Genomic DNA, 23,439 nt, shown 5'->3' with positions numbered 1-23,439 from the left:
TTTTTGCTTTATTTTTGACTTTTCTTTTTGATTGTGAATTTTGTGTGACTGGATTGTCTTTTTTAGGCAAGTTCTTTCGTGCCCTTGTATTTCCATGCTTTTTTTTGTTGCAGAATATTTATTTAAATAAAACTTTTATTTATAAAGGTTCTTTGCTTGTTCTTTATTCGATTTTCATCTCCTAGGCAAGGGTTTGCAGTCATCCAGTGGCCATACCACATGCACTTCAGAAGACATCATTTATCTGAATCTAAGTATATTCGGGACTAACCTCTACTTGGATAGGAAAAGCTTGGGTTGCTGCTGGAAGAGGTGTTGGTGAGGCCAGCAGGGGGCACTTACCCTGTGGTCTGAATGTGGATCCCAATGCCCGTGCAGTTAATGGGACACCTGTGCTGTAAAAACAGTACCACCCTTCATATGAGACATAAAACTGAAGTCCTGACTTTCTGTGGTCATAAAAGATCCCTCAGCATCCATTGTAAACAGCAGGGTGCATCCCGATGTCCAGGCTAAATTGCCCTCCATGGCCGAGTCATTCTATCCCCCTAATCATCTCCTGTTTCGAATTGGCTCTCTCTCTCTCATACCACTTTACCACCTAATAGCTCATTCACAAGGGCTTTGTGAGTTACCAGAACAAAATAATCATTTTGGTTTTTGGTTGCTTAGTTACATGGAAATGGTTAAACCACATGTTTTTTTAAAATATGCACACACAAATGCAATATATATATCGCAGGTAATGCTTGTGGTTGGTCGGCTATTTGGCAGACATCAGCTATGTCTTCTCACTTGTGAGAAGCAGATGAAAGATACATTATACAGTACCTGTCAAATAATTCAAAGAATACATGACATGTGTTTCGCCCTAACTGGGGCTCGTCAAGTGTGTTTTCTTTTTGCATCCCCTTATGGGGTTGAAACCTCGGATGTCAGCACCCGAGGCAAAACCTCTGATGATGCACCACGGTGGCTGGTTCGCTTACTTGACGAGGTGAAGATTGGAGTATTACATGCATATGTCTGAATCACAATCTGATTATTTGGGTGCAGACTGCTCCAACTCTGCTTTAAGACAGATAGAGGATTTGTAAGTAATCTACAGAAGTTGGGAACCCTGTGCAAATTGTTTGCTTCAACTTGTAAGACTTACTTTACTGTAATTGCTGCAGAAAATCTGTAGATTGTAACCTATTAGTTGTTCCCTGATGAAGGCCCATTTTTAATATTTCAATATTTCCATCTTTTTAAGTTTTTTTTGTGCATACAGGGGCACCAGAGGTACTGATGCCATGGAACACCATAGACTCTTAATCCGGCCCTAAAGCCAACTATACTGTTCAAAAAATGAAGGGAACACTTAATCATGACAGTCTAACACCAAGTCAATGAAGCTTTAGGGATATCAGTCTGTCCAGTTATAAAGCATAAGTGAATTGTGAATCAACGTCACCTGCTTTAGTGCAAAGGAAAGTGACAACAGGAGACCTGGAGAGGCAACAACAACATAACCCCCAAAAAGGGAAGGGTTTTGCAGGTGATGTTGAGAGACAATTGCTCTCTCCTTATCCTTCCTGACTGATTCTTCTCTAGTTTTGCATTTTGCTAGTGTTCTTGTCACTACTGGCTGTATGAGGTAGTACTTGCAGCAGGTTTCACAGATTACCCAGCTCCTCTAGAAGGTTTGCTGTATCTCCCAGTACAGTCTCAAGAGCATGGAGGAAATACCAGGAGATGGGCCATTACATTAGGAGAGCTGAACAGGGAAAAGCATTATCTGGTGAATGCCAAATGACCTGTGCACACAGCTCATTACCATGCAGCTCATTTGGTATTCACCAGAGAATACCACAATTGACAGCTCTATCACTGGCACCCCATTTTCCTCACAGTTGAGAGCAGGTTCACACTGAGCACATGTGACAGACATGAAAGAGTCTGGAGAGACTGTGGTGAACATTATGCAGCCTGCATCATTATCCAGCATGGTCTAGGGAGGCATATCCTTGGAGTGTTGCACAGACCTCCACATGCTAGTCAACAGTACCCTGACTGCTGTTAGGTACCTGGATGAAATTCTCAGGGCCAATGTCAGACCTTACACTGATGTAGTGGGCCCTGGGTTCCTCCTGGTGCAGAACATGGCAAGAGTGTGTAGGCAATTCCTGAATGATGAAGGCATTTATGTCATTGGCTGGCCTGCACCTTCCCCAGACCTGAATCCAACTGAGAACCTCTGGGATATTATGCATCCAGTGCCACCAAGTATAACCACAGACTGCCCAGGAAAAGATTGATGTTCTGATCCACTCACTGTATCATCAGTAGCATGCCCAGACATTGTCAGGAGTCCATACAGGTATGTGGGGGGCATGCACACCACATTATGAGTTGCCATGATAAAATTCACACTAGTTGGATGAGGCTGTGATTTCAATTTTTGACTTTGATTTTCAGTGTGATGTTGAATCTAGCCCTCAGAGGGTTGGCAAGTTTGGTTTCCACTGACCATTGTTACATCATTTTATTCTCAATGAATTACTCAGTATTACTCGTTAAAGATTTTCCTCTTGAATATTTTGTTCATTGAGATCTGCTGTGTGATTTAAGTATTCCCTTAATTTTTTTAGCAGTGTACTTGTAAACTTAATTACTATGTTTCCACACAAGAGTTTTAGGACTTATACTGAAGTTTTCATGAATTGGTAAAAATACGACCTTCGCCTTTTATAGGTTTCCAGATGTTGACAGCAGGACACCCTCACAATAGGCTAGATTAGAATCGCCACTTAACCCAACATGCAAGTCTTGGGAAGGGGGGTAACTAAAGCACATGGACCATCTCTGCAAACACAGCATGAATAGTCAAACTCCACCTAGGAAGTAATGACTTTGAGTATTGACCTCTAGTGTCAAGGACTGAAAAGTAATAGTGATAAAAACTGTACCACACTGCTGCCTAAAACAAAAACTATTATCCTGTTATCCACATAAAGAGAAAATAAGCACTGTTCAGGTATAATACATCATAAGTAACCAAAGTGACAGAAAAGATGTGCACTTACCCTGATATAATTAGCATTTATGTAACTGGCCAGTGGGTCGCTCTCAGACTTATTTTTCAGACGCACTCTAGTCCGTGGATCTTTAAATATGAAGACAAAGTTTAAAAATATGTTATCAGAGAGCTCAAATTGCAAAAGTAGCGAAGTAGTATTTAAAACATCTTGTGTTGTAAGATAATATAAAATGACATTTTAGTATACAGAATACACAATCAAGCAGCATAGTGCTGCCTCGTGATCAGGCATCCTGGGTTTCCATCCTATTCACAGGTGCAGCTTCTGTGGGGATTACGTGTTCTCGTCATGTCTGCGTAGGTTTCTTCTGGGTACATGTGTTTCCCTTCCACACCCTTCAGGGCTTACACATTAGACTAACTGGTGACTCTAATTGACCACACGTGGTAAAGTGTATAAGTGGGTCATAAGATGGCCTGCTGCCCCATTTTAGGGCTACTTCCTACCTTGCACATGATCCTGCCAAGATGAGCTCTAGTCCCCCAAGGTCCATCTGTATTTATGGTGGCTAGAAATCTGATGTTGTTACAGGATAGGTTCACTGGTGATCCTAAATTTGCAAAACATGAATTGGTGTGTGTGTGTGGACCATGCAATAGAGTGATATCCCATCTAGTGTCAGTTCCTACCTTGTAGTGTATGCTGCTAGCATTGGCTCTGGTCTCTGTGATCACTGGATTAGATTGTTTTGAGAATATCATGTTATGTTATGTGAATTCAGAGTCTTTGGGTACTGATGCCTATAGCAGTCCATCACAGAGCATTCTCAAACACACTCCCACACTCACTTATACAGGGTGAATTGAGAGAGCAAGAAAAGCTAACCTGTACTCATACAAATACTTTAACCTGACTACTAGAAGAAAAACTACAAATGTAGGAAGAACATACAAACTCTATATACACATGCAGCAGGCTGGATTTAGAATCCAGACTCCTAGTGCTGGGAGGAAGCAGTGCCAACCACTAGACCACCATGTCAGCACTGTGGCATCTATCAAACCCAGTTACTATCAGCTTTAGGTCTGCATCTCAAAAGTACTCCTCTACCCTGTGGATTAATGTTTAGTCTAGGAGAATGTGGTGTTTAGTCTTCATTCCACATCAGCTGAAAAAAGAATTGTTGTTTCTTTTTGTTCCTTTCCACAACTGATTGTGTTTTGCCATGTGAAAAAGTATTATAGCAAATGTTTATCATAGCAGTGAGTTTACTTGAGCTGAGTGAATTTCCTGCCTTGGGAAAAATTAGTATGGACTACAGTGCAAGTGGAATTTAAACCCAGAAATTTTACCAAACAGAAATTTCAAGTGAAAGGGGAGGTGTTGTACTGTAAAGAACAAAGATGTTGTTTGTGACTTTGTAAGAGAGGAGAGAGAGGTTAGGAGCATGCGCTGATACAGCACATTGCTGCACCCACCACATGATGAACTAACTCACGATCCCAGATTAGGAACTAAGTGCAACCATGCAATGGGTGACAACTCAGCACCACACTAGTTCAGATGGAATGAAACAATGTGAGTTTTTTTATGGTGGCTGGAGTGCCAATTCTGCCACCAACCCCCCGGTTTTTCCCTGCAGGTTGGAGGGCCTACATGCAAGGCTGGATGCAGATTAACGTCATACCCATATAATGACTTACTCTGGTAAGTCATTATAAAAACACTAAATAAGTTGTACTATACTGTATACAACGGGTTACCGGTTAGGTTAGGGGTACCGTGTTAGCCATTATGGATGTAATGAAAAGTCAAGCAAAATGACACCTTTTTATTGGCTAACTAAAAATATTACAATATGCAAGCTTTTCATGCATCTCAGGTCCCTTCTTCAGGCAAGCTCTCCTAATGTAATGGGTTTCACTCTGGAAGCTCAATAAATACAGCAAGGCAAGTTTGTTTTATTTCAAGTGAAAGTCTTTTGTTTATTCATTTTCTTTTCTATTCAATATGAATGTGTTATTGAACCTCTTGCAGCTTAAGTTGCAAAGCCAAGGTCACTGTGCATCCATACAAAGGTGGCCTTTACTTGTGTAACATCTTTGGATGGTGTTCTGTAGGGAGATGCTTTAAAGAATGAATGCTTGACTATAAAGAGTCAACTGATGATTCAGTCCCTGCCCCTGTCACATTCTGTAACCCCCTCATGTGGTAGACCAGTGCTCACTGTGTAAAAAATAAGCAACATTTAAACTGTACCTGTAAGGAGGCTCCAATTTTTTACATTATGGAAGGAAACATATGTTGCATTATCAAGATGTCCCTAGATCTTTGTCACTGGTTTCGTCTAGTGTTCAATAACCCAGCAATGCTCATGATGTAGTGATATGTGAACAGTTACAGTAAATATATAAAGGGTATAGTCTTTATTTTTGAAGAATCTATATACAATCTTACATTAGCCAGATTTAGTTCACACCACTCACTCACTATGATGTTTATTAAATCACCAATTCTCAAATTGTAGAATGTGACAATAGTTACATTATACATGTCAAAGGTCTGAGAATGGTTTCATTCTTAAAGGGGCTAAATAATATTATATGGAAAATGGCTTGCTCCACACAACTCCAGGCACTGTTCACTTACCCAACAAACAGCAGTCTAAAGAAATAAGTACACCCTATTTGTTTTCTTTTCTAACAAATGTGAACATATCGAGACAATTAAACGATATCCCTAGATGAAGGCGGTATAATAACATCATGCCACATGTACATCTTGTAGCCCAATCTATAACTTAAATAAATATAGATGCAAATTTCACATGTGGAAAATGCAAGTATACTCCTGCATTTATCACTAGCTCATATACCAAAACATTTGAATCAGGTACAAATGACTGCATCATTACAGAGGATCTTGTCTGAAATTGCATTTTTTAGATGTCAAATATTGAGCTTTGTTTGTTGAAGTGTGTGTTATCCCCATTCTAAGATCACAAGAGCTCACGGGGGTTGTCAGATACAAGATTCTAGATAGCTACGCGTATGAGTCTAGGAAGGAACTTTACAAAGATCTCCAGACAACTTGAAATTGACCATTCTACTGTCTGGAAGAGCATCTACAAATAAAAGAGATTTCAAACAACAAAACAGATTTTCCCAGCAAAAGTTCAGCCCGAGAGCAGAATGTTAGGTGCTAAAAGAAGTCTCTAAGAATCCCAGCATTTCATCTACAGGTAGCTCTTGTCACTGTTGCAGTGTATGAATCCACCAATTAGAAAGTGGCTATACAAATTAGATCTACATGGAAGGTGTGCCAGGAGGACACCAGGACAAAATTAAGTTTGCCCATTAACACCTAGGCAAAGACCAGGATTTCTGGAACAATCTGGTTTGGAAAGATCAAGCAAAGATAAAGTCATTTCACAACAGTACTATTTGACCAGAAAAACATGATACCATCTGCAAAGCATGGTGTTGGAAGTGTTATGGTTTGTGGCTGCTCTGCTAAATTAGGGCCTGCGCAGCTCCCCATCATAGAATCCATTATGAATTCTCCATTGCTTGAAGATGCTTGAGGACAATGTGAGACCATCTCTCAGAATATTGATGCTCCACTCAAAATGGACCTTGCAATAAGACAATGACTCTAAACATACCAGTAAATTCAACAAGGAAGGGCTGAAATGGACACATTACAGGGTTCTGGAATATCTCCTTTGTTTTCTAAATTGGATTGTGCATTGAATTGTATCTTTGAATTACCTATTAGGCAGATTCTTTCTTGTTTTGAGCATTTTGCTTATATTTTTCATTTCTGTAATAAATATTTTCATTCATAAAGATTCTTCATTTGGCTTGTTTTCACAAGCCAGTGTTTTACAGTTTCTTTCTCCGTTGTAAGACATTTTTTATAGTTTATAACCTTTATATCTTTTAATTTTTGAAGCTAGTTCCCCATTTTTGGTCCTGTATACGCCACATCCTGCTGGTTGCATTTGGGGATAGCAGCTGAGTTAGAGTAAATGTCTTCTGGAAGGCCCTGGCCTGCTCTATGGTCATTTTGCCTTGTCTGAAGACTCCTGATAAGGACAAAACCTTCATTCACCCATCTCCTGAAGCGCTTATGTCTGTGAACGTTGGGAGCTGAGGCCTATCATAGCAGCTTTAGAACCAAAACAATAACCATTTTTGGATAGGATATCAATCATCCTTAGGGGGCACATATACACCCCTGTTCACATGTACTGAGTTGCATTATAGTCAATAAACACATCCTTGGAAAACAGAGTCTTAAGAGAAAAACAACTGGGGCATGGGGAGAAAACACACTCTCCACTAATCCAGTTACTGAGCCGTGAAATACTATAAATCCAGGTCTTTGGCACTGCAAAGCAGAAAAACTAACCACAATAATCCTTTTTAGAATAGTCCAAGGGACACATGCATGTAAGAATTTCACTGTACTATTTATATGACAGTGAATTTAATATTCAGCTTATCCAAATTGTGTTAATACATGGAGTGTGTGGGGACTGATGTTTCAGTTGTCATTGTTGCAATTGTCTATGGGTGTTTTTGTTGAGATGCTTGATTTCCTCCAATGTCTCTAAAGACATGTAGACCAGGCTAACAAGTAACCCTAAAATATCTCTGTCTTGGGAGCTGTGTGTGGAGACCCAGCTAAGCAATATTGCTCTTGTCAAGAGATGGTTCATATTTGGCAAGCAATGCTGTGAGGATGACACTAGGAATGGATGAATCTATAATCTCCTGCCCATTGTAACATAGATGTGCCTTAAATTAATTTGAAAATCTTTCTATGTATGCATGTAGCATCTTTCTAATGTGAGCACCATTTCATTTGTCTTTACTGTATTAATCTACAGTGTATACACGGGCAGGATTGACTCATAGTCATGTAAACTGAACCTTGATATCAGAACTTTATGCTTTAGATCAGGGGTACCCAGCTCCCACCCTGGAGGGCCGCAGTGGCTGCAGTTTTCTTTTCCTTCCACTTTTATAAGCAGTAACCAATTTCTGCTATTAATTACCTTCTTTTCATTTCATTGTAATTGCCTTTGTTTATAAGACTTAGTCATCTGAATTGCTTCTTTTTTCTTTAAATTGCAGCCAAATAAAAAAAGAGATGTGAAGTGAGCCAACGTATGATCAGCTAAGTTAGGGGGCCTCTGCGTGCATCTTAATTAGAAGCTAATTCTTGTTGTTAATTTAACTCATTATTTAATTCCATGGCTTGTTGCTGCTCTCATTCGACCACAACTTGAGCAGATCAACACTACTGAGACATTCACCTTTTGTTATTTTCTGATATTGTAAGAGGGACACAGGTTAGTTGGTCATTTGTTAGATTGTTTTGCATTTAATTATATTTGGCTTGTAATTAACAAATAAAAGAAACAGTTAAGAGGTTTGAGTCTTAAATAAGAAGTAAATTAAAATGAATGACAATTGATAATTACCTTCAAAAACAGGTCTCTAATTGAGAAAATAGAATGAAAACCTGCAGTCACTGCCAGGATTAGAGTTGGACGCCCCTACATCATAACCCACTTGCCACTAGGGGGCCACTTCAGTAATCCAAGAGTAGAAATTCAACAAGTTTGACAAAAATCCTTCACTTGGCTTACTTGGCAGGATGCTGGTGTAGCGGTTTTTCGTTCGATGACTTGGAATGTCCAGCTCTTTGGGGTCAACAAAGTTCATGGGAATTTCCTGAAAATGAAAAAAGGACATGGTTTAAAAATTCTCTAAGAATAAGCAAAATAAGCAAAAAATTAAAGTATGAAAAAGGCATTTTGGCACTTCAGTAATTTCACCTAAACTTGCAATACTTCTATTCTTGTGGAATTTTGGGAGTTTAACTAAGAATCAAACAGGAATGACTGAAAGAGCAATTCAGTGCAAACGCAACTCACTAATGACATCTTTGCTTTTGGACATTATTATTGTGTTATCCCATGGTTCTATAAGTTGCATTCTTATATAATTTGTAAAGTGACTTGGATGATGCTTGCATAAAACGATGATTGACTGATGCTTGGTTTACAAGCATGAAGAAGTTGCAGCTGTCTACTGCTGCTGGTGTGAGTCTCAGCTAATTTAATGAAGAGTCCCACTCATCATTACATCCTCCAAGAGAACTTTTGTATCAAAATGAGGGTTTGGCTATTAATAATTCTCACTGGCTTCAGCTGGCAAAAGACCCTAACTGTTTTTTTGTTTTTTTTTGGATTTCCTCATCTCCCCTTTCACTTACCTACATCTCTGGTTCCAACCAAAAAATAAATAAATAAAAAACAGCAACTAAGGAGCACAGTGGTGCAGTCATTACTGCTGCTGCCATACAGCATTTTGGAGTCAAATCTCAAAGTCACCTGGCTATTGTCTATGTATGTTCTCCTTGTGTCTGCCAGTGTCCTCCTGTGGTTACTCTCTATTTTTCCTTCCAAATCACCAAACGTGCAGTTTAGCTTAATGGATAACTTTAAATTGAGCATATCTGAGGTTGAGTGAGTAGGCCCTCGGACAATACCGCCCAGGCTTGGTTCCTTACACTCAATGCTTTTGGGATAAGTCTCCAATGACCATGAATTGAATAAAGAAACCTTGAGAAAGGTTTACCAAGATTAAATAAAGCAAATAAGAATGATTTTACTCAGCCTTGCCTAAAAGCCCTGAGTGACACCTAAAGGTTCCTTAGCAGAAAATTTGGAATAGTTTGTGCCTGATGTAGATTTTAGGAGCTTTGTGCCTTTGTAGCCTTTGAGCCAGCTTCCGAACTAATAAGTATTTAAATGATGGCAAGGCTGCAAAACAATTTTATAGACCATGAATAACATACCGCAAATTCCGAGTGCAGTGACTGGGTGTTGGCAACCACCTCCCTCAACTGCTGGCGGCTCAGGACCCTGTGGGCTGACTGCAAGTATTCCACAGTAACTTTCTCACGAGGTGTTGGCACAGAAGCAAAGGGCTCTACGCTTCCCAAGGCACTCATGTCCAGGGTGAGGGAGACATTTGAGCCTCGTCTAAAAACAATAAAACAGAGAGAACATTTAAAAAAATATATAAGATTTAGATCATCTTCACCATATTTATATTAATAGATGCTCAAGAATTTTGAATGGTCAAAGTTAAATTCTGAAGTCTCTCTGCATTTCTGGTAAGCAAACTGCTTGGGAGAGGTTTCTGACATCTTAAAGTTTTTTCATAGTGGTTTTCCCACACTGAATGCCTTATCATGTAACATAATAAGTCATTCAGCCAGACTAGATATCAAGAAGAAGGTTCAGAAGGTTTAATCCCATCTGATGACTTTTGCCAATCTGATTTGCAATCAGTTTGAAATGTGCAATTAGTGCATATACAAATAATTCTAAATCTCTAGTGACACATTTAGCCTGCCCATTGGTCTCTAGAAAAATATCGAAATGATTGATTGAGCTATAAGCTAATTTAGTACAAAAGAATTGCCAGACTGAGGCAAATGGAGGTACTAAATTCGAAAATATACATTTTAAAAATCTATGTATAAGAAAAATCTCAGGGATGAAAATTTTCAGTAATTACTTTGTTATGAGTGACTTATGTAGGGGAACAAATACATTGAAAACTCTGTCTACAAGCACAAAGATAGTTATAAAGTTTTGAGAAGATGGAAAGTCAGTTATGAAATTCTTACTCATGGCTTTCCACAGTCTACTAGCAGGATGGATAGGTAGAAGTATCCCCAAACTACTGGTGGGAAAGACACCAAAGCCCAATAAGCTAGATGGAATTCAAAATCAAAAAGCATGTGCATATAAAGAGCAAAGCCAGAAAAATAATCATTAGGGTTAAATTTGATTAAAAGGTCACATTTTCTCTCCTGCTCAGTATAAAATAATAAAATCAAATCTACTGAAAAGCAAGACCCACTTGACATGAAATCATTGTGCAGACTTTAAATGCACCAAATGTATGTAATCATCTATATAACAAAGGACAGTCTGTTCCATCCAACCAATAATGTAACTGTTCTAACATGGCTGTTTTCATCATTGAATGATCTGTAAAGAGCATCTTTACAAAGAAGGCACAAAGATTAATTTTTCAAGCATCAGAAAAGCATTATGAAAGTACTGCTCCTACTCTAATACAGGAGGCATCAACTACTACTTCAAATTTAATGGAGTATTAAGATGGAATAAAAGGAGAAGTGAAGCAAAATGGCACATTTTATTGGCTAACCAAAAAGATTACATACAATATGTAAGCATTCGAGGGAACTCAGGCCCTCCTTCAGGCGAGATGTAATTACATCTAAATTACATTACATTAAGTCTTACCTGAAAAAGAGGCCTGAGCTGCCTTGAAAGCTTTCATATTGTATTTTTGTAGTTAGCCAATGAAAGATGTCATTTTGCTTGACTTCTCATTGAATCCACCTTGGTAACACAGTTCAACACCCTAACACTACAGACAATAAAATGAAAGCTGAAATGAGCAAGTTCTTCAGTAAATCAAAAAATTGTTGTGCTTCAGACAATTTCTTCATAAGTGAAATAACAGTTGCTCTTACTTACTGACTGACTCTTACTGAACTAAACTTTTTTTTTTGTCCTTTTCTTCATGAAACTGCAATAATTATTTGCAAATCTAAAAAAATAGAGTACTTGTTTCCAGCTCTTAGGTGCTTTCCCATTGAGAACGTCAGCTAATTTCAATTTGTTCATGGTTAAACCTGAACGAGAAATTTTGCACCCAAGAAAAGTAAATGAAGACCTTTGAAATTTTTAAAAAATAGACTGTTTTATTGAAGCCTGGAAAGAACCTCCCTAAAATATTATAATGTTGTAAAAAGTAATTCAAGCCTATTTGAAAAATATGAATGTTGCTGATATAAATTAGTACATAAATCCCTAGTACATGTTTAAAAATGATGTTATTTGGTGTATATTATCCTGTAAGGAATGTGTTTCTCAAGCTCCGCACTCAGATGTGCTTATTATCTTGTGAATCTGGACTTTCCACTTCTTTTTCTATCCTAATTAGATTCAGTTTTCCCTTTTCTCTCAAGATAGTAGTGGACACCTTTGTATGAAATCTTCAGACATTAAGAATAATCTTCCTTTCGCAGAACAACAGTAGAGTAATTTGTTTATTAGAAACATTGTGTAGTTTTGGCTGTTTTTGAACCCGGAATAGAAGTTAATAATGGTTGTGCCTTGCTAATGAAAGAAAGTCAATTTACTTTCTTTATTGCACAAAACAGGTCACAACTGTGCTAACACAATCAAAAGAGCATTTAAACAAGACTAATTAAAGATAACAAACTGTACTCCTCCACAAGAGCTGTCACACCCCCATGGGACACTGTGTGTCCAAATACTATGTCATTCTGATGAAATGTAGCTGAAGCTATGAGCATGCCTATGAATTATGAGATGAAAAGACAAAAACATGGATAGACCATACAAGTTTCACACAAAAGATGCACAAGCCCTTAGAAATAATGATAAATTCTGTGCTTGTACAGTGGCTATTCTATCCATGCTTACACATTCAGGGCAGTTCACTTCTTTGTTGATTCCATTTTTTTTCACTACAGGGCTGCAGTCTTTCCTTCCATTCAACTACAGTACAGGCCAAAAGTTTGGACACACTTCCTCATTCAATGTGTTTTCTTTATTTTCATGACCATTTACAGCACTCCATCACTCTCCTTCTTGGTCAAATAGCCCTTACACAGCCTGGAGGTGTGTTTGGGGTCATTGTCCTGTTGAAAAATAAATGATCGTCCAACTAACCTGACTTCTGCACAACACAACTGCTGGTCCCAATCCCATTGATAAAGCAAGAAATTCCACTAAATAACCCTGAGAAGGCACACATGTGACGTGAAAACCATTGCAGGTGACTACCAGTTGAAGCTCATCGAGAGAATGCCAAGAGTGTGCAAAGCAGTAATCAGAGCAAAGGGTGGCTATTTTGAAGAAACTAGAATATAAAACATGTTTTCAGTTATTTCACCTTTTTTTGTTAAGTACATAACTCCACATGTGTTCATTCATAGTTTTGATGCCTTCAGTGAGAATCTACCAATGTAAATGGTCATGAAAATAAAGAAAACACATTGAATGAGGAGGTTTGTCCAAACTTTTGGCCTGTACTGTACATCTCCACACTAAAACATACAGGCTAATGGCCAAACGTGTGAGAAAACTAAAATTTGCCAGAGAATTTCCATGCTGGTAATGGTACTTCTGCAAATTTCACATGATGGCTGGATTTGAGCTCAGGATCTTGAAGCGGAGAGACTGCTGGGCTAACTGCTGCACTATATGCTGTGGTATTGATTTACATGCACACGTCCCTAAACCTGCTTAATGCAAATCATGGTCGCAGGTAGTGATAAGCAAAACAATTCTCACGAAACTGAATCGGTAGTGAAACAAAAAAAAAAGTTGTAGAACAAACTGCATTTTACTTTCTGCAAAATTAATGTCATTGACACATGAATAAAAGTACTATATTTAGTCTGGTCTGGAAGCATTTGCATACGTTCATTATGCATGTGTCTCTCTGTTCTTTAGTGTTTAAGTAAAGATCTATAAATGCATTGGAGACAGAAAATGAACTTGAAACTCCACAGCACATTAAGCTCATCTTAATTAATCAATAAACCGGACAGGGCGGTTAGTAGGTAATGGCCACCCAGGTGGGTTTCCTGTAGAGAAAACACAGTAACTTCTCTGATTTACTGCCCAGGTAGTAAGGGACAGTATCAAAAGTAGTGTCTCTTAAATTTAGATTTGAAAGATAAATTCCTTACTGTAGTCTGAAGTGCTCCTCTATTAGCTTCCTGCTCACTAACACTTGCCAGTTTTGCTCAGTGAAACACTTAAGCAATATTTACTATACCTGTAAAGTATTTGGGGAGCTGACAGATGAAAAGTCCATTATAAAAATGGGCAGGGTGTTCTGGTGTGCATCCATGGGCTCATGATCGTATGGGCTTTTTCACCAAACCACTGCAGAAGTCAAGTTTCCCTGTGCTGAAATCACCAAGGGGGACGGTAGATGAAACGATCGAGTGTCCACAGGCTGAAATCACCAAGGGGTAAACAGCTTGATGAAACAGTTAAGTCTCCGTGCCATTAATATTGGAAATTAGCATGCTGCATGAAATGGCCAAGTGTCTGCATTGTTTAAAATGAAGGAGCTCTTTTCTTTAAGTCACCCAGGAGGCTGTGGGTGGTCTTAATTCAGCCTTGATTATAAAACCCACAACTGCAGATAGATCCTGTTTCTGACTTCTTAAGTTTGAATCCTGTACCGGTTATTTTCTGTGTGTGATTATCCCACTCTCCAGGTGTCTGTATGAGTACTCTGATCTTCCCTCCTGCTGCTCAAAGTTGTGCATGTTAGATTAACTGGCCAGTCTAAATTGGCCCTGCAACAGACTAATGTTTTTTCCCAGGTTTTTTCTGCCTTGCGTTCTGCCCTTTATGATCCTGTTCTGGATGAATTGGATTAAATAATGGATACATGGGTTGAATTTAGCAATAATTCTTGTTTTTTCTATTTTCTATTTCAAAATTTATAACTAAAATGCAGTTGTAAATTATGTAATTTAGTGGAATCCAACAGGCCACCCGGTGGGGTTGGCGTTAAGAAAATCTGATCATTAGCCCAGCATATAGGCAGTGGTAGGCCATGTAATTGAGACCTGTCCTCCTTATGCAGAATATCAGCTCAAAGAAGTCCTCCCACAGGTGGAGAGCTTTTATCTTTTGTACAAATGACTCCCTCGTGAGCTTACTGCACCAAAAACAAACCAAGGATCTTCTGCCAACTGACAGGGCATGTGTGTCCACTGTCTTTGGCTTCTCTTTTAAGAGCGGATATCTCAGAGTTGCAGGCTGCAAGCTCCAGGGGCTGATTACTCTTTCACCCTTTTGCTACAGATATGGGAGGAGTTTCCTCCTGTGTGCGTGGACACTGACAGCCAATGCTCCTTGGAGCCCCAAGGGTGGAAGGAAGGAATCTGTGCTGCCATAACTTATTATTCAACTGCTTCTTCAAAATCCGTTTTAGAGATACTGCAGCAGCTGAACTGATAAAGGTGGACATTGAAGAGGAAAAGAACAGGCCCAATGCCTCACTGTTTTACATAAAGGTGAGTGTGGACGTCCCTAGTGGCAGCCTGTCATTCTGCATCCTGCTGATTATCTTATATAAATCAGTGTTAAAGTGCTCAATTGAAACCACGGTTCAGTCTCTGTGTGTGAATGTCTTCCATGTCTTTCTTAGGTTTTATTACTGGGTATTTCTGTTTTTCTCCCTAATTTCAAAAAAGTGCCCGTTGAGGTAATTGAATTGGACCCACTGTAGATGTGGTATAGAGCAGCCTCAGTAAAAAGTTGGTTAATGGTGTGTGCCTAATGAAAGTGCACATAACAGTGGAGGGGCACATGAAATGTATGGCTAAGGAGTTAGCTGGTATACACTTAATTGACCCACTTCCTCAGATCATTTGCTTTTCATGATACATTGGATACTAAACGTTTACTGCTTTTTAAAATAACCTTAATCACCATAGTTTTAGTTATTCTGTGTGGTTATATTAAGGAGGATGGAATAGTTTATTAATATCAAAATGCTTTTTATCACCATTGCTACGTCTGACCTCCACCAAACCTTCTTCAGACATATTAAATTAAAGCTGAGCACTTATCTTACCAAAAAGACACTCAGTAGGCCCAGTCCTACTTTGTAACATCCCAAAAAGATTTTTGCCACACAGTAAGCATTCAGTACATCTGTGGTTCCATAAATGAGTGAATCTCCAAGAGTTCAGCTAAGCCACAAAACAACATGGCCAGAAATTAGTTTCAGAGAGGGATAAGAAAGTTCAAGAATCATAATTCATGACTCATCAATCAATATAACAAGTAATAAGCTGCTTAAGTGTGCCATGCTAGGTGGATACCAAGCTCAGGGGATTGACAGATAATTTGGAATCTGTTAAATCATTATAGAGAGACTTGGACAGCATACAGGATTTGTGACAGATGAAATTTAATGTCAGTAAATGTAAAGTATTACATGTAGGAAGTGAAAATGTTAGGTTTGAATACACAATGGGCGGTCGGAAAATCGAGAGTACACCTTATGAGAAGGATTTAGGAGTCAAAGTGGACTTGACACTATCAACTGCCAGACAGTGTTCAGTTGCCATTAATAAGGCTAACAGAATGTCAGGTTATATAGCGACCTGATGTGTGGAGAACAAGTCCAAGGAGGCTCTGCTCAAACTTTATAACACACTGGTGAGGCCTCATCTGGAGTCCTGTGTGCAGTATGGTTCTACAAAAAGGACATAGCAACACTAGATAAGGTCCATAGAAGAGCAACTAGGCTGATTCCAGGGCTACAGGGGATGAATTATGAGGAAAGATTAAAAGAGCTGAGCCTTTACAGTTTAAGCAAAAGATGACTAAGGGGAGATATGATTGATGTTTAAAATTTATGAAGGGAATTAGTGCAGGGTGTGTTACTTTAAAATTAGTTTAACAAGGATATAGGGACACAGTTGGAATTTGGTTAAGGGTAAATTTTGAGTAAACAAAAGATAGTACCCCTACTCTAAAAACAAGTATACTTCCCTAATATTTAGGTCCCATAAATATCTTTCCCTAAGTTTTCTGTGTTGAGAAAAAAAAACTCATTGGTGAGATCTGGCTCCATGCATAGGTTATGACAATTTATAAAAATCACTTGCTATGAAGGTGTTGTTCACTTCTGTGTTCACATCTTAATCTTGCTTTAGTAGCAACTCCCATCTTACTCTAACTAGAATTCACCTGATGCTTCATGGAAACATGACAAATAAAATGTGACTCTTGATTACAATCCAGGGCTTTCGTTGAGGCAGAAAATGAACTATCTGTGAAAAGTGAAGTTGCCAATGTACTCACACATATCTTAACTAGAATGATGCTAATGTGTGTGGTTGTGGCAAATATAATTCAAACATTTTATCTGGACAGAAACTGCTCTAACCATCATCCGTCCATCCATCCATTATCCAACCCACTATATCCAAACTATAGGGTCACTGGGGTCTGCTGGAGCCAATCCCAGCCAACACAAGGCACAAGGCGCAAGGCAGGAAACAAATCTTGGGCAGGGCACCAGCCCACCACAGTCTAACCATCATTTAAGTGGAAATAGTTTAAATGCAATATAGAGTACCTCATAAATATTAATTATAGTAGTAGTAGTGAGAGCTGTTTGGTGCTCTTTCCAAGGTAGCTGGTAAACTGAGAAAAATAATTTGCTAGCTTCACTTCTCATTTTAAACTTTTGCCTAATAGGTGAGGTGTCTACTGTTATCTTGCGCAGAGTGCTGATGTGTTTGGTTGTGATACAGATGATTCGTACTCGGCTGTTAGCGGACCTAACTATTACCCGTAAGCTGCTAATCACAAATCATGCAAATAAAGTATATGGCATGCTTTATTAATTTTTGCTGCTGAATGCTCTTTGGTTGCCCCATTAGGGTGGGTAGTGAACCATTATTTAAATGAGATGAATTTGGCCTCTTCAATGTTCAAGTCAAGTCAAGTAGGAATTACTGACATGTGACACACAATGAATTTCATCTTTACCTGTTTCCTCAAAGCAATTGACAAAAATACAATACCAAAAAAGTAATCAAATAAAGAAGCATACACAAGATAGCATTCAACATGTACAGTGTGTCACACACGTGCGAGTAGGAGGCAGTCAAAGAGCCTAAAGGTGAGTGAAATCTCGCGAGACAAGGGTTTATCACGTGGTACTTACCTGAACCTCTTTCTATCTACAGAAAACCGGAAGAAAAATAAAACACTTTCCAGTTCAAATCCAAAATGGCCGCGATGACGTCACTTCCGGTTCCAGTCTGATGACGTCATTTCCGGTTCCACACTCGATTATTCTGGTCTACTCTTGGTGACATTGGTTCCATGGTCCCGCCTCCAATCATCACTTCCTGACAACCATTTCCTTTCCCATCATCCCATCTGTTATAAAAACGCCATCTTGTTGCAGTCATGTATTCACTTTGTACTGTAAAGTCATTTTGAATCAACTTTTTCATTCTCTGTCTGGACGACAATATATGGGGACAAAACCCCCAAACCTTTTTCTAGTTTGAAGAGACTCTTGATTTATTACAATTGGCGTAGTCGGCAGGATATTGTTCATCATGAGCGAAGAACAGGACCTCAATACGGTACTTCACACCATCATGGGAGATCTTCAAACATTGAAGATACAGATGGGAGAAACCAGGACTCAACTGGCAGAGTCCGAGGCTCGTTCTCGTGCTGGTGCACGGCCGGAGGTGGTTCGGCCACAGCCAATCCAGTTAACCCCTTTGACTGAAGAAGATGACATCGAGTCTTACTTTTTGATTTTTGAGCGTACCGCTAAGCGGAACGCGTGGCCGAAGTCGGAGTGGGCATACCTACTGGCTCCCTATTTGAAGGAACGGCGCAGAGGGCTTATTACGATTTAACCGAGGAGCAGGCGGCCAATTATGACGCTCTGAAAACGGAGGTGTTCAAGCGCTACGGCGTTTCAGCAGAACAACAGGCGAGAGAGTGGAGGGAGTGGCAATTCGATCCAGAAAGGCCGCTAAGAACTCAGGGCTTTGAAGCTTGGGGTAAGGTGTGTCGCTGGCTACGGCCCGATATAAATTCCTCCCACAAAATGGCTGAGCTCCTGGCATGCGAAACCTTCGTGAATGCCCTCCCTGACCACATCGCCCAACAAATAAGAAAGCACACGTTCGAGGATATGGACACCCTAATACAAATAGCAGAGCGTCATTGGGCAGCCTATAAATCGGGGCGATCGGAACGGTCTTCTCGCCGAACCCAACAGATACGTGGAGCAGCCTTTGAGCCCCCCCGACAAACTCCCGAACCTGCCGTCCGTAGAAGGGACAGACTAGCCGGTCCCCCGCGCTGTTTCAAGTGCGGGGAGATTGGACATCTGTCCCCGAGCTGTGCCTACGAGCCTATGGATTGCTCGATAGTGAAGGGAGAAAGGTATTGTGCCGCAGTGAATAACCCTCTGTCTCTTCCATATACAGGTGCAGTTATAATAAATGGTAGAAAGGTAAGGGCAATGTTTGATTCCGGGAGTAACATTTCCATTGTTGCTGCCCGTTACGTATTACCGCGACAGTGGACTAAGGGGAAAACTAGTCTAAGATGTATTCATGGGGATATTAAATATTACAGAACTGCCAGGTGTGTAATATCGCTAGATCATAAAATAACCAGTATGGCTATGGCAGTGTTACCCGATCCCCCTTTTCCAGTCATTTTAGGAAGAGATTGGAATAACATCAACAGCGGTAAGAACGTAACTGCATCTAAAAAGAATTTAGGCTTAGTAATGGAGAATAATGCTCCGACTGCCTCCACGCCGTGTCCCTCAGTAGCACGGATCCATACGGGTACCCAGTGCGAAAATGTTGATGTCCCATCGTCCTCTGCGGAACTGATACAGTCGACGCCGAAGACGTAGAGGCGATAGCCCCTCCCATTGAACTCGAAAGAGACCCTATTCAAAACTTAGCAACTCAATTTCGGTTAACCCCATCATCATTTAAAAGAGAACAATGGAATGATGATTCATTAAAAAATGCAAGAAATGCAATAGTATCTACCGATGGTTATACAAACCTAGATCCCATGCCACCGATGCCGTTCTTTGTAATTAAAATGAATTATTATATAGAGTGGCAGAACACGAGGGTGAGGTGCGGGCTTTGCTGTTAATTCCACGTACGTTTCGGCGAAACGTATGTGAATTAGCACATGCCCACCTTCTAGGAGCTCATCTAGGCTCCGAAAAAACTTTGGAGAGAATAAAACTCAGATTTTTTTGGCCGGGAATTAATGAGGAGGTCAGGCGATTTTGCGCTTCATGTCCGGAGTGTCAACTTCGCCAGATACCCAGACGGTCTAAAGCTCCTCTCATTCCCCTTCCCCTTGTTGACATCCCGTTTGAACGAGTAGGTATAGATCTCGTTGGTCCATTAGAACCCTCGTTAAAAGGTTTTAAATATATTTTAGTTCTAGTAGATTATGCCACTCGCTTTCCAGAGGCTGTTCCTTTGCGCTCAGCAAATTCAAAAAATATCGCGGGGAATTAGTAGGGATATTCGCGTGTTGGGATCCCCAAAGAGGTCTTAACAGATCAAGGGACTCCTTTCACTTCAGAAACGTTCAGGAAGTGGCCAAATTACTCAGGATAAAACATCTAAAAACATCAGTTTATCATCCTCAAACTGATGGACTGGTTGAACGTTTTAATCAGACGTTAAAACAGATGTTACGCAAGGTAGTTAGCGAGGACGGGAGAAACTGGGATCAGTTGCTTCCCTCGTTTTGTTTGCCTACAGGAAGTCCCTCAAACCTCAACAGGGTTTTCTCCTTTTGAATTATTATATGGAAGACAACCCAGGGGGATTTTGGACATGTTAAAAGAAGGTTGGGAGGAGGAGGTACTCCCTACCTCAAATATTCTTGAATATATCGCGAGTTACGCGATAGGCTAGAGAAAATCCGACCTATCCTAAAAGATAATTTAGAAAAGCGCAAGCAGCACAGTCACGTTATTATAATAGAAACACCACCATTCGGGAATTTGTCCCGGGTGATCGTGTTATGGTATTAGTCCCAACCTCCCATTATAAATTATTAGCTCATTGGCAAGGACCTTATGAAATTAAAGAAAGAAAAGGTCTCGTCGACTATTTAGTTAAACAACCTAATCGTCGACCGAGTGAAAGAGTATATCATATTAACTTGCTGAAACCGTGGAAGGAAAGGGAGCCTGATCCCTCCTCCGGACAGCCTAGTTCACTTTTTATGTCCTGTGCCAAACTTAATTTTGGTCCCGATTTGACACCCGAACAGAGACAAGATCTCGAAAAAGCTATCTTGTCTGTACCTGAGGTGGTGGACGAATTACCTGGACGTACTGCGTTGATTGCACATGATATTATTACGGACCCTGGAGTGATTGTCAGGGAGAGACCTTACAGACTCCCGGAGGCAAAGAAAGCGGAAGTGGAGTTAGAAATTAGGCGAATGCTGGATTTAGGGGTTATCGAAGAAAGCTATAGCCCTTGGTCTAGTCCAATTGTTCTAGTTTCTAAACCCGATGGGTCTTGGAGGTTCTGTAATGACTTCCGGCGACTCAATCAGGTCTCTAAATTTGATGCGTATCCGATGCCGCGAGTAGATGACCTGCTCGATCGGCTAGGAAACGCTCAATTCCTAACTACTCTTGACATGACAAAAGGGTATTGGCAAATTCCCTTAACGGATTCTGCAAAAGAAAAAACAGCGTTTAGCACTCCCAGTGGACATTGGCAGTATAGGGTCCTTCCATTTGGTTTGCACGGGGCGCCAGCTACTTTCCAGCGTCTGGTAGACACACTGCTACGGCCCCACAATTCCTTTTGTGCCGCCTACCTAGATGACGTTGTCATCTATTCCAGCACATGGAAGGATCATGTACAGCAGGTGAAAACGGTGCTTTCCACACTGGCAGCAGCAGGGCTGCGTATTAATCAAGAAATGTTTCTTTGGATTGAAAGAAGCCAAATATTTGGGCTACCTAGTGGGGGGAGGTGTCGTGAAGCCACAATGTCTTAAAATTGATGCCATCATTAATTGGCCCCGTCCGATAAATAAGCGGCAAGTACAAGCATTTTTGGGATTAGCTGGATACTATCGTCGTTTTGTACCTCATTTCTCAGAAATTGCTACGCCCTTATCCAATTTGACAAAGAAGCGAGCACCTGTTAAAGTGGTATGGGATGATAAAGTAGATAAAGCATTTGGTGACTTAAAATTGGCCCTTACGTCAGCACCTGTATTAAAATCTCCTGATTTTTCTCTTCCTTTTGTTCTCCAGACCGATGCATCGCCACAGGATTGGGTGCCGTGTTGAGCCAATGTATCGACGGTGCTGAACACCCCATTATGTATCTGAGCGGAAACTGCTGGACCGGGAGATGAAGTATGCTGCGGTGGAGCGTGAGGCTCTGGCGATTAAGTGGGCTATTACATCATTAAGGTACTACCTATTGGGGCGAGAGTTCACTCTGATAACGGATCATGCCGCTTTACAGTGGATGTCCCTTCATCGGGAGTCGAATCCTCGTGTCACTAGGTGGTTTTTGGATCTTCAACCATACCGTTTTAGCGTTACTTATCGTAGGGGTTCCTTACAGGCCAACGCAGATGCTCTCTCCCGGGTCCACGACCTCTCGGTGCAGATCGCCCGACCGGATGGGTCTGGGCTGAGGGGGGGGTCATGTCACACACGTGCGAGTAGGAGGCAGTCAAAGAGCCTAAAGGTGAGTGAAATCTCGCGAGACAAGGGTTTATCACGTGGTACTTACCTGAACCTCTTTCTATCTACAGAAAACCGGAAGAAAAATAAAACACTTTCCAGTTCAAATCCAAAATGGCCGCGATGACGTCACTTCCGGTTCCAGTCTGATGACGTCATTTCCGGTTCCACACTCGATTATTCTGGTCTACTCTTGGTGACATTGGTTCCATGGTCCCGCCTCCAATCATCACTTCCTGACAACCATTTCCTTTCCCATCATCCCATCTGTTATAAAAACGCCATCTTGTTGCAGTCATGTATTCACTTTGTACTGTAAAGTCATTTTGAATCAACTTTTTCATTCTCTGTCTGGACGACAATATATGGGGACAAACCCCCAAACCTTTTTCTAGTTTGAAGAGACTCTTTATTTATTACAAGTGGCATTCAGAAAGTATTTAGACCCCTTCATTTTTTTCACATTTTGTTATATTGCAGCCTTCTGCTAAAATCTCTCCCACCCCCCAAGCAACACTTAATACCTCAGTAAGACAAAGCTAAAAATTAGTATTAGAACTTCTTGAAATGTTATCAAAAATAAAAAAATGAAATGTGACATTGACATACATAAGACCCTTTGCTATAACACATGATATCTGACTAAGGTGCATCCCGTTCTGTCAATCTTTGTTGAGATGTTTGGAGTCCATCATTGGTAAACTCAACTGATTGGACATGATTTGGAAATGCACACCTGTCTACAATGAGCCCCCACCGTTGAGCAAAACCAATGAGGTTTAAGAAATTGCTTGCAGAGCTTAGAGACTGGCACAGATCTGGGGAAGGCCACAGAAAATATTTCTGCAGCACTGAAGGTTCTCGAGAGCACAGTGGCCTCCATAATTCTTAAATGGAAGATGTTAGGAACAGCTGTGACGTTACCTACAAGTCCAAACTTGAAACGGTATTGAAAATACAAAAAGAAAAAACAG

At 40.3% G+C, this 23,439-nt stretch overlaps 1 protein-coding gene across 1 annotated transcript in view; it reads right to left on the bottom strand.

Moving 5' to 3' along the window:
* Positions 1-23,439, bottom strand: part of ptprr (protein tyrosine phosphatase receptor type R) — a 261,788-nt gene that overhangs the window by 37,996 nt on the left and 200,353 nt on the right. The window contains exons 7-9 of the mRNA XM_039759911.1: positions 9,897-10,083; positions 8,683-8,767; positions 3,069-3,148 (exon numbers count right to left, since the gene is read on the bottom strand). Of these exons, the coding sequence (XP_039615845.1) occupies positions 3,069-3,148; positions 8,683-8,767; positions 9,897-10,083 (352 nt within the window). The remainder of the gene's footprint in view (positions 1-3,068; positions 3,149-8,682; positions 8,768-9,896; positions 10,084-23,439) is intronic.

The sequence above is a fragment of the Polypterus senegalus genome, chromosome 8 (genome assembly GCF_016835505.1).
Source record: "Polypterus senegalus isolate Bchr_013 chromosome 8, ASM1683550v1, whole genome shotgun sequence".
In the NCBI taxonomy this organism is placed as follows: Eukaryota; Metazoa; Chordata; class Cladistia; order Polypteriformes; family Polypteridae; genus Polypterus; species Polypterus senegalus.
Note: the sequence above shows the minus strand (reverse complement) of the source record. Positions and strands in the feature narration are given on the sequence as shown.